Source organism: Lepisma saccharinum, chromosome 11 (assembly GCF_977018435.1).
Source record: "Lepisma saccharinum chromosome 11, izLepSacc3.1, whole genome shotgun sequence".
In the NCBI taxonomy this organism is placed as follows: Eukaryota; Metazoa; Arthropoda; class Insecta; order Zygentoma; family Lepismatidae; genus Lepisma; species Lepisma saccharinum.
In genome coordinates, this window is record NC_139239.1 from 85,942,957 (window position 1) to 85,955,242 (window position 12,286).

The 12,286-nt window shown below is 34.1% G+C and overlaps 1 protein-coding gene across 1 annotated transcript in view; it reads left to right on the forward strand.

Annotated features, from left to right (window-relative positions):
- The window catches only part of LOC145995344 (epoxide hydrolase 4-like), a 106,705-nt gene extending 95,012 nt beyond the window's left edge, over positions 1 to 11,693 (forward strand). Inside the window, exons 5-6 of the mRNA XM_083131955.1 lie at positions 2,715 to 2,851; positions 10,758 to 11,693. Of these exons, the coding sequence (XP_082988081.1) occupies positions 2,715 to 2,851; positions 10,758 to 11,029 (409 nt within the window). The 3' untranslated portion in view covers positions 11,030 to 11,693. The remainder of the gene's footprint in view (positions 1 to 2,714; positions 2,852 to 10,757) is intronic.
- Positions 11,694 to 12,286: the final 593 nt, after the last annotated feature.

A 12,286-nucleotide genomic window follows, 5' to 3' on the forward strand; every position in this document is an offset into this window, starting at 1 on the left:
CAAAAAATGCGGCAGAAATCTTTTCTTCTCTTCATATGAATGCATTTGATACAGTCACTAGTATTGTTTTCAAAGTTTGGTAAATTATCCACTAAGGATTTCACTTACGTATTTCTCTTGCGTACCCTAGTCTAAACGTCACCGCACGCCACTGGTAAAGACATTGTTTATTGTTCATTCTCGAGGTGATAAGCGTATATTACTGGGGGTTCACTGATCCTGTGCGCTATAGGGCCAACCGCGCCTGGAGAAGGGGCACTAACTTAATAAAGTAGGCATCAAATAAACAAACCACCCTTGAACAGAAAGTATGTTAATGATGCCATTTTCTCTGCCATGACGAAATATCTTACTTTGTCTTGTTCAACGACTGAAATTCAGAACTTAGGGCTAAAAATGGGAGAATGCTGAAATGCCGTCCACTTAGGAGGTGTCACTCACAAGGAACAAGAACATTTTTACTACAAATTTACTTCCACTAGGAGACAAATACATTGACATAAAAGCAATGAATATACGTAGTTGCAACTCTTGCACTTGGCATTTTTATTAGTGAAAGTAACTGCTGAAGATTTTAATTTTATTTCAGAATATATTGTGCATAAATACTGCACAGAATTGGATTAATAGTTTTAGACGTGCTTCAAAGATTGATTATTCTGCACAGAACCAAGTTTGTCAACTATGGTGGTACTGCACAAATGATTTCCTAACCTCACAAATTATAATTAATTAACATGTAGGACTAGGATTGCGAGCAAGAAAATTGCCCAAACCTGCTGATATTTGCACCGTATTTCAATGATTACTTGATTGAATTTGTATTAAGGTGTATTGTATGCACAGAGTCTAATCGGGACGAGAGCTACAGCTTCTAGTGGAATTGAATTGAATTGTTTTTTGAAGTCCACTTTATGCACAGAAAGGTTAATCGGGACTGGACCTACAGTTTAAAGTGAGATCCGAAGCACTGTGCAATGTGCCTCCACCGGGTATCGAACTCGGGACCCCTTGATTACAATTCGACGGTGTTGGCCAGTCTGAATGACTTAATGAAATGTTACCTCCACCGGGATCGAACGTGAGACCCCTTGATATCAAGGCAGCAATTCTATCGCTAGACTATGCGAGCTGGGAGGCCATGTAATATGCAACGTCCCCCGGTTGTACACCAGTCGTCACAAAGTTACTCCGCTACTCCTTTAGTCGGGAACATAAGAATCCTTGCAAATTATCAGGGCTTGCTGGGCAGAAAAGAAACACAACACAGTATTCGAAGTTAAACGAAGTTTTATAACACTTATATTTCCTATCGTATGCTTATGTTTCTGCCTGAAGAGGAACAATTCTATATCATATTAAATCACATCACAATCACTAAACACACTTGCATATAGAATTAACGTTGGACAAGACAAACATAAATACACGAAAGTTTCTGTACTTAATTATTATTTCGAGTATAGCCAGAATGAAACGAAAATAGTTACCAATTACACTATTCCGGCATTCCATTAACCGTTACCACGTTTTTGTTGATTTCTCACCTTCACCTGTTTTCTAACTCAGTCTGTCGTCAGGTGAGAAACATTAAGGTGGATTCACTTCCTCTGCCGAGATGAAAAAGTGACGTCAACACGAACAGATTATGACGTATTTATAAACATATATACAAGTTCCAAACACAACTGTATCAATCTAGCTATAGTTGTCTGTAACAACTTGCACATTATTTGAAGTAACAAACATTTTAAAAATCTTAACTTCTTATAAATATAAAACCTTAAACTCTCAGGTTCGTTCAAATATTTCCAATGTTTTAGCATTTAGGAATTAGGTAGTTTGTGTACTTTTTCATTCTAGAACTTCGAATATTTGCAGTGATAAGGATAGGAAGGCTTGTGTTACTGCAGCCATAAACCTTTCGATTTAAGAATGCTGGAGAATTATTTACTTCAGAATAGATATAATGATGAAACAAACGATAGAACATATCTAATTCTCATGCGATTGTCGGTACTTCAATGAGGAACTAACAAACAGAAAGGAACATAACGCTTCTTTAGATTTTGAACATCATCCTACTTATAAAAAATCATTTGTCACACCTGTTTCCTAAATACAGTGATACGATTTTCAGAGGCTGCCAACAACAATCAAAGAACAATCTCACAGTACGTCCATCTTTCAGGCAGGTATATGATTTCGTAGCAAGTTTGGCGACTCCTGATTGGCAAATTACTTAGTATCGAATGACCAGTGACCCATTGATTTCAGAACACATCGTAATAAAGTAATTGCGATCTAACCGAACTAGAAAATGTACTTGAACATTGTACTTGCCCCAATGGAAAATGGAAATTTTACTTTTTAAGTTTTCGATTGAAATGCGTCTGCCGTACTACAAAAATCTAGGGACTACCGGGAAGGCTGAAGGCCTGGTTTGGGAGGGCTTCAGCCCCCCTGTAGCGTTTTCCCTACATGGAACACTACATACCTAGCAGCATTTTTATCTATTCTAAAGTTTTACTGTACTTTCGTATACTTCCTTTGACAGTTCAGAATTTTGAAACTCTTCTTGGTAAAGTATGAATTCAATACAAATTATGCTTACCTTATATAAAATGTTAAATCGCCTCATTTTCGTTACTTTCATAATCACCATAATTTCTTGTTATGTGAAAGACGTGTGCAATAAATTGTTTGTATTCTAGGTACGATTTTTTCTTTCGCCTCCCATTGCTACCAGAGATAGTTCTTCTGATGAGAGACTTGGCTGTGTTCTCCTTGGTTATGGGAAAGCTATCCAAACGGGACTTCGAAGCTTACAGGTTTTATTATGGAAAATCTGGTAAATTTGACTATGTTGTTTCAATTAAATACACCGGGTGTTTCATAAATACTTGAAGGGTTATAAAAAATTATTGAAAGTAAACTATTAAACTTATAATTTTTCTTGTATGTACGCATTGCTTGCATTGTAGAATTATTTCTTGTAGTTTACGGTTATTACAAGCATAAGGAAACAGTTTTTCGTTGTGACGTTTCGGAGAACACACACTCCCTTCATCAGACATTTATTTCTATTTTGACTAAAGATACAGTTATAACAATGGTTACAATTTAATGTAACAGAAAACATCAAGAAACTTTGTGAAAACAATGATGACTTTGAATTACCTGATGACATTTGGGATTCATAATTTTAAATAAGAAATAATGTGATCAAAATTTTTTATCTGAAATATAAATAAAACAGACTGCTTCTTTTCACAGTTAGGTTGCTGTATTACAACAATGTAATATAGACAACATCCATTAAATGACGAATTCTTTTTGTTTAAGAAATTGCTAACCATTGTTATAACTGTATCTTTAGTCAAAATAGAAATAAATGTCTGATGAAGGGAGCGTGTGTTCTCCGAAACGTCACAACGAAAAACTGTTTTCTTATGCTTGTAATAACCATAAACTACAAGAAATAATATTGAACTTATGTTAATGAAATCAGTCCAGAACGATTGAGCTGAGAGTTCACATCCCTGCTGCTAGGCGACACTTAATCAGCCACATCACTTACAGTGTTTTGCGCAATGTTTTGGCCACCAAGATCACCGGACTTACACCGTGAGACTTCTTTTTCATCTCTCCAATGCCGCAGCTGTAAGGGAGAGTATCATGAAAGCAAAATACACTATCGACAAGCCCATGTTGATGCGAGTGTGGCAAGAAATAGAATATCGTGTCGATGCATGCTGTGTCACCCGTGGTTCACACATTGAACATTTGTAGGTGTAAAAAAAAAAAGAGAAAAAAAAGAAAAACCTGTTTGAGTATTTATGAAACACCAGGTACAATAGAGAAGGAACCAATAATTACGCTACAGTAGAAATTCACAAAAGTGAATTTACATAAAAGTAATGTGAAATGAATATATTTATCTATAGATAATGAAAACGATAAAAGTTATAATAATTGTATGATTGTATCTGCTACATTTAAAGAGCAATGGATTTTTCTGGAAAATAACATGAAGTTTTAATATACATGGATTACACTGGTGAACAAATTTTGAATGATTGAATGTTGTAGTAAGATATTTATGGTTTTTTGATCAATGAACATGAATATGATGTTTAAATCAATTGATTAGCTCTTGCTCTTTTAGATAATAGCACTTTTATAGTTATATTTACAAACTATATGTGCAGTAATAAAATACTTTAATGTCAATGCTTTACTAGGTACTACCAAAGGCTCGTATACAGCATTTGTGTTAATGTGTTAATGATTAATGCGAAATTTGTGCTTGACCATGGATCAAAAATTAGACTGGTTTGAACAGTGTGGTAAAGGATATTCATTGCTAAAGAACCTTTACACACTTATTGACTTTGTTTCATCCAAAATTAAATTAAATTTGGTCCAATCTTTAATATATCCTCTTTTCCACTATTGTGATGTTGTTTATGGGTCAAGAATCACAAAAAGGATCTCAGGCAAAATACAGAAAGTCCAAAACGCATGCATGTCTACATATTTAAAAATCACGAACATGTTCTCCCTGTGCTTAATCAACACAAAATTCTCAACATGGCAAGACGGAGGGAACTGCACATGACCTGCATTACTTGCAATGTTATAAATTAAAACATCCCGGACTATCTGAGTATAAAGCTTAAAGCCAGGAGTGAAACGCCACTAATCTCCATATACATCACTGCAGAACTTCTGTTTCGCAATCTTCGTTTAGTTACATGGCACCTAAAGTCTGGAATGCACTCCCAAATGAAATAAAACTACTGAACTACTCGTACAAACACTTTCATACGGCAGCATATGATTCACTGATTGATGATCAGAAGCAAAGTAAGACCACATATGATTAGAAACTGGAATTTCCTGTGAATTATTGAAAAATAAAAAGAACTGGACCAAAACTAAATAATAATACATGTATATTATTATTTTTTCATTTATTTGCACACACACACACACACTGTATATATTTCTTCATCTGTTTTCTTTTTGCGATTTTCTTTGTGTAGTAGTGTTTTTTTATAGTTTCTTTTACGTTATTTTATTTATGTAATGTCTTATAATCTTCATGTATAATAATGTACCTAGGTACTCTTCTACATCTTTCTTTGTCGGGTTAGGTGGTAGATCAGCATTTGCTGATCCTTGCCCAAGACTAAAGGCCATTGAAATTGAAATTGAAAATTGTCTTTGGGTTTTTTTCTAGTTTCTGGCACTCCAATACCTGATGTTACAGGTTAATGTAGTTGTAATAAAATCCTCACATACCTGCTACTGGTACTTCTTTCACAGTCACAGATATTTCTGGATTGTAATAATTTCACTGGAAGTTGACTGTATTCCTACAAGAATATTGTTAACATTGGGATACATTTGATTTTTACTGGTAGCATATGCTACAGGAATGAAACATACATATTTCCATTGCGTAAGAGAACTGCTACAAGTCTTTGAAGCATCAATGAATAGTCGCCACTGGCCAGGACCATGCTTCATATTCATTACTTGCATGCATCAGGCCACAAATGTCTTTGCAGCAAGTGAAATCGCCTTCTGTTTTAAAGAATTTCTGAAATTCCTTATTTCTAGTGCAAAAGTTGTCACTTTTACAGAGTGGTGCAAAAAATTCCACTGCTGTAACCCTAATGCCAAAAGTAACTTATTTTTCATACGATTGAGGTTGCCTTCTGTGATCGTATGATTTGAGAGGTTTGTGCTTGGCAAATAGTCTGCATCACATGATTCTCATCCCAGCTGGAATTTTCTATTGGTTCCAATTGAAATTTCAATTGGATTGAATTGGAATGAATTGGATTCTATCGGATGCCTAATATAGGTATCAGAATGTATTGATTTCAACCGGAATCTCAACTGAAACCAATTCGAAAATCAAGACAATTTCCAATTGATGAATTGTATCCTATTGTAAGTTTGTAGCTATATATTGTAGAATCAGTATGTTATAAATTCATTTATTGACTCAAAGCATAGGTAGTTTAATTCTTGATACCACATTGTTTTTAAGAGAAAAACACATATTGAAGAGCATCGCAAATTAACTTACACAGAATACATGAAAGTATAGAGAAAAAAATATAAGTAAGCAAGAGCATAAGAAATCAGGCTAGACTTAGGTGGTTAAATAACTCTGATGATACAAATCTAAACAATTATAATATAATAAAGCAAGAAGTTAACCACACGTTTAGAAGTAAAAAAAGAGATTACTTGAAAAGCAAAATTAATGAAATTGAAACAAACAGCAAAAATAAAAATATCAGAGATTTATATAAAGGTGTAAATGAGTTTAGAAAGGGGTGGCAACCTAAAGTAAACTTGATAAAAGAAAAGGACGGTGATCTTCTAGCTGACCCAAGCGATATTCTAAATAGGTGGAAGAACTACCTTAATGACCTTTTAAATGTCCATGTAGGAGATAAATCAGAAGTAAATGAAGTCCACACAGCAGAACCTTTAGTTCCAGAACCTAACTTGACTGAAGTTAAAGATGCTATTAAAAGGCTAAAGAATAACAAAGCACCTGGCATTGATTTAATACCAGCTGAGTTAATTAAATATTGTGTAAATTCATTAATATGTCAAATTCATAAATTAATTTGTTTAATATGGAATAAAGAAGAAATCCCTCAACAGTGGAAAGAATCCATAATTGTTCCTGTGTTTAAAAAAGGTGATAAAATGAACTGCAATAATTACCGTGGAATTTCTCTACTCTCAACAACATACAAAATATTGTCTAACATTCTTTTAACAAGACTAACACCATATGCTAATGAAATTATAGGTGATTATCAATGTGGATTTAAATGTAACAGATCAACAACAGATCAAATGTTTCACATCAGACAGACACTTGAAAAAAAGTGGGAATATAATCAAAATGTCCATCAGCTATTCATTGATTTCAAAAAAGAATATGATTCGGTCAAAAGAGATAAATTATATAATATATTAGTAGAGTTTGGAATACCTAAGAAGCTTGTTAGTATGATAAAAATATGCACAAGTGAAACAAAAAGTAAAATTCGTGTGGGTATTAATATGTCTGAAAAATTTACAATTCATGATGGGTTAAAGCAAGGAGATGCATTATCTCCATTGCTCTTTAATTTTGCCTTAGAGTATGCTGTTAGGAAGGTAAAAGAAACTAAAGAAGGACTAAAATTAAATGGTGTGACTCAGTTGTTAGCATATGCAGATGATGTAGACTTACTGGGGGATGATGTGAATACAATTAAGAATAATGCTAAAATATTTTTCAAAAGTGCTAAAGAGATAGGTTTGGAAGTTAACAAAGAGAAAACTAAATATATGCTTACAGGCCGAAACCAAGTGTTAGGTAATAATCAAAATCTAATTATTGATAACAACTCGTTTGAACCAATTTCCAAATTCAAATACTTAGGAGTAATATTAACAAATGAAAATTATATTAAAGAGGAAATAAAAAGTAGGCTTAATTCAGGAAATGCATGTTACTTCTCTCTTCATAAACTTTTGTCTTCTTGTTTAATATCTAAGAAACTAAAAGTTAAAATATACAAAACAGTAATTTTGCCTGTAGTATTATATGGATGTGAAACTTGGTCCCTTACATTGAAAGAGGAACATAAATTGAGAGTATTTGAAAATAAGATCCTTAGGAAAATCTTTGGACCTAAAAGGGATGAGGAGACAGGTGAGTGGAGAAGGTTACATAATTTAGAACTACATAATTTGTAATCATGTCCAGATATTATTAGAATAATTAAATCAAGAAGACTTAGGTGGGCAGGCCATGTGGCACGAGTGGGAGAGGAAAGAGGAGTTTACAGGATTCTTGTTGGGAAACCTGATGGTAAGAGACCTGTAGGAAGGCCAAGACAAAGATGGAGGGACAACGTTGAGATGAACTTAAGGGAAATCGGTAGGGATGGAAAAGTGTATATAGTACTTGCTCAAGATAGGGAAAGATGGGAGGCCTGTGTTGCTGCAGCCATGAAGGTTCAGGTTTAAGAAGGCTAGAGAGTTAGTTAGTTAGTAAGCAAAAGCATAAATTTCCCCACTGTTAGTGCTAGAAAGAACTGAAAAGAAATAAGCAGTTGTGGATCCATTGTATTTCCTTCATACGATTTCTCCTTTAATTTATTTTTGAATCATGCAGTTCAAATATCAATTTCGGAAAAAAGAAATATTTTACAAAACACAAAGTACATCCTGTTATTTTGTGTTTACTATGCTTACAACTGACAAGACTGATCAAGATTTTGTTCTCGAGGTGAAAGACATACTTAGACAAAACATTTTCCTAACATATCATACTTTCACACCACACCAGGCATGGCCAAAAATATCAGGATTCAGGAAAATGTAAAATTTTGATTGGGAAATTTCACTACCCGAATTTCAGAGGCAATCCTAATTTCGGAGAGAGAAGTTTTAAAAAGCTTCCATATTTTCGGTAGAATTTATTAAGATAGTTTTGTCTTCGTTATTTTATGATCATATACTCCGTAGAAAGAAAATGGGTTTGGCCATCTCTACTTCACACGTCATGTACAAACACTGTTATCATCATTATCAATGTAGGAATTCCCTCCACCCCCCACCCCAGTTGAAAGATTCACCCTGACATTTGGCAAGTCTTGAAATGACTACGTATAAATGTCACACTTCGCCACTGTATATTAGGGTACACAAGTGTTTATTTTTTCTTTCTGGATATCCATTTTTAATAGGGGCACCATACAGCAGTATTGTGATTGCTAGCTATCCTCTAAATCACAAGGACTTCAAATGGCATACATCATATTTGATTTATCCATGCATTGAATTTGGAGGAACACGTAACTCAAGTGTGGTGGCAATTTTTTATCCTGATCCCCCAGCTTCCAGCCGAAATATAACAAAATGTCCCTTGTTTATGTTGGGAGTAATCAAAGACTTCCTCAAAGAAAATATTACTTCTCTACAAATATTGCAGAAGTTATCCACGCTATTAAAACACTTCTGGGACATATGAATATGAATATACTAAACAATTTATGGCAGTAGAATACCAGATGAAACTATCACAACACAACACAATTGTCAAAGAAAAGCTAGGGAACAGATCAACAATATGGCCACTTTCATACAATACTTAGTAAGGACTGAGAACCATTGACAGGCAACAATTCTACTGATAACATGATAAACAATTCATTAAGTTTATTTTACTCCGCTTCTCGGTCAATTTTAGCTAATGGTGAAGAAGAGGCTGAAATTGATAAAGGAACGCTCACAAAGAACACCCATGTCCAGGCTAGGATTCAAGCCTGGAATCCTTGGCATCTAGCACACTGTGCTAAACACTCCACCACAGCTGTCGGCACATGATAAACAAATACAGTAGCTGATAATGTGATAAGATCGTGATAGGAGAATTATGTCATCCAGCTTCAGTGTTTCCATATGTTTTAGGTACACACCCGGCAATTAGTGTTGGGGGGAATCATAACTTCAGATCATGCCTGTAATACGAAAACTAGAGCTAAGCTGAAAATTTAAATGCCATTTTCGAATTCATTGACCCTGAATTAACTAAGATTAGCTAGTCTTGTTTCCATAATATTTTGTGTGTTGAACAGTGTTACATACCAAAGTGAACACTAACACTATTTAGTCACTAACACCAGGTCCCTTGCAAAGAAGAAATCCCATAGTTTCATCAATTCAAAATGAATATAGTGATCAATCTTTTATCAAGATATCCGGTGTCTAAAAATGTTCATGCCCATTGGTGGATTTAGTGGGAGGGGCATGGGAGCATGTACCTCTCCCAAAAATGATAAGTAGATTTTATAAAAAGTATTCAAAGCTCTATATTACAGCGAACAAAAAATGTTTCAGCAATACTTTTTTCAGATGGTAAAAGAAAAACAAAGTTTAAGAGAAATGCATTAATCGGGACTAGATTTACTAGACCATTGAAGTCGACCTCGGAAATCGAATCTGGGACTTATTAATTACAATATAATAACATTATCTGGATAATTGATGGCTTGAAGAGAAAGTATTCTAGTATAATATTTCCGAAGTTTGTGACAGTTTCTCTCCAGAAACTGAAATCTCAATATCATCTTCTTTCTGTAACTCACTGTTCATGTAATGAAGAACTACTTATATTTCACAAAAATTTACTGGTACTATCATATTATGATCAAAGAGTCCTGGGTTTATTTCCTGATGGAGGTATGTTGTACAGTGGTTTCGCTGCTTTCAAGGTCCAGTCCCAGTTGGTTTATCTGACCACAAACTGGGCTAAGAGCTGGATGTATTCTGTGCTCCTCTCAGGAGAAAATTCTAGTTCTGCCTATGATTCTCTATAAATAATGACTCTGTATTCTAATTGTATTAATACATGGGTAAAAAATCCTAATATAAGTTACAAATATTAATAATGTTATAAAATAACTATTATCATGATTCATTTAAAAAGTGTTTATGATGTCATTTCCACAAAAAAACAAAACAATAAATATATTAAACATCATGGAATTGGATTATTACTAACATATTTGCCCTGGATCATTTTCGAAGAATTGAGAAATATACAAAAACTTAAAATAATCAATCAGAAATAACCAAAATAAGCCACAAATAATATAAAGGTATATATGAGTTAAATAAATAATATAGAAAAGAACCCTAATATTGAAACTCTTTCACATTTTCAGGAAGTTTCCTTCCACCACTTCAATACTACAGGAATCTGCAAATTAGAAAAATGTTAAAGCCTTTTCCAGACCAACACAAGCAGCTTCCATCGACACAAATGCTTGCAATTATTGGATGGAATGAGATGATCATCGAAAGAGAGTTGATGGAGCAATGCTGTCGCAGCGTGGAGGAATGTACTATTAGATATGTTGCATACGGAGGACATTTTGTTCATTGGGAGAGACCTGATGCCACTAATATGCATATCAGAGAATTTTTAGCCACTTAAGAAGAGGGAAATTGAAATGGCTAATTTAACGGCGAATGTGTTTTGCAGAATAGCCATATATGAACTTTTTTTGTGATAACTATTATAATAATTACAAAGCAAAAGATAGGACGACAGTGCTCCTGCATAGGCGTTGGCAGGGGGGGGGGTCAAACTGGTAACTACTAGTTACTACTACAACTAGTGATAATAACAATATTATTTAAAATACCGAAAATGCAATAATTCTAAAAATGACCCCCTCCCCACTTGACGAACTTCTGCATATGCCACTGGTCTGTGTCACAATATTTTTGAGGGGAGTGTCCTCGACATCTTCAATTCGACTCCCCCTAAGAAAGTTTCTGGCGACACCCATGCGATCCTGGTATTAACTAAGAAGGAACTGTGACCATCAATGGTGAAATTACTTGTGTGAATGATAGTAACTTATCAGTCATCTCTATTCATTTCATTCAAGTGCAGAGTGTGGTAATTTTATTCACCCATTCATACATATTAAATGAAACACACACGCAACAGAAGATTTGCCATCAAATGAATATTTATTCTTTGAGTGCAATATATGTGCGAAAATATGGATATCTTCACTTCACTTCATTGAAAGAATCCTTTTTTGCTAATGTAAATATTTTATCTACTACCCTTATTAGGTATTGAATAAGCTATGTACCAATATCAATGTGTATAATAATTTCAATTCTGTATGAATTTATAAATACAGTGTTTTACTTTATATTGTCGTTCCTTCATCAGCTATTCTGTTTATAATAGTATAAAGATGCAGATCAATCCACATCAATGTATTTAGAAAAGTTTTAAATTTCATTGATCTACAAAGTTTCTATCCTCAAAGATGCCATAACAGTTTATAAATAACTTCCTTCACTTTAGATCAAAATCTGGGAAAGTAACGTTATTCGAGGGTTGTGTCTGTTTGTCCATCTATCTGTCCATATCATTAATAATTATCTCCGAAAATACCACAGCCATAAAGAAAGAAAACATTTGGTGGATTGACATACACACCAAATAATAGCTGAATGCAATGTAAAGCACGACACATCTACCTGGCTGTGAGAGACAAATAAATCTGAAATACAAAGAGGAAAGAAATTTCTCTTTCACATTTTTAATGCACCCACATTTTACAGTGCCTCAGGATAAATTCCATGTCACAGGGTATTCTAGAGTAGGAATAATGAATGCCATACACATAAATAAAAGTAGGTGAATGTTGTTCAATCCTTGCCATAT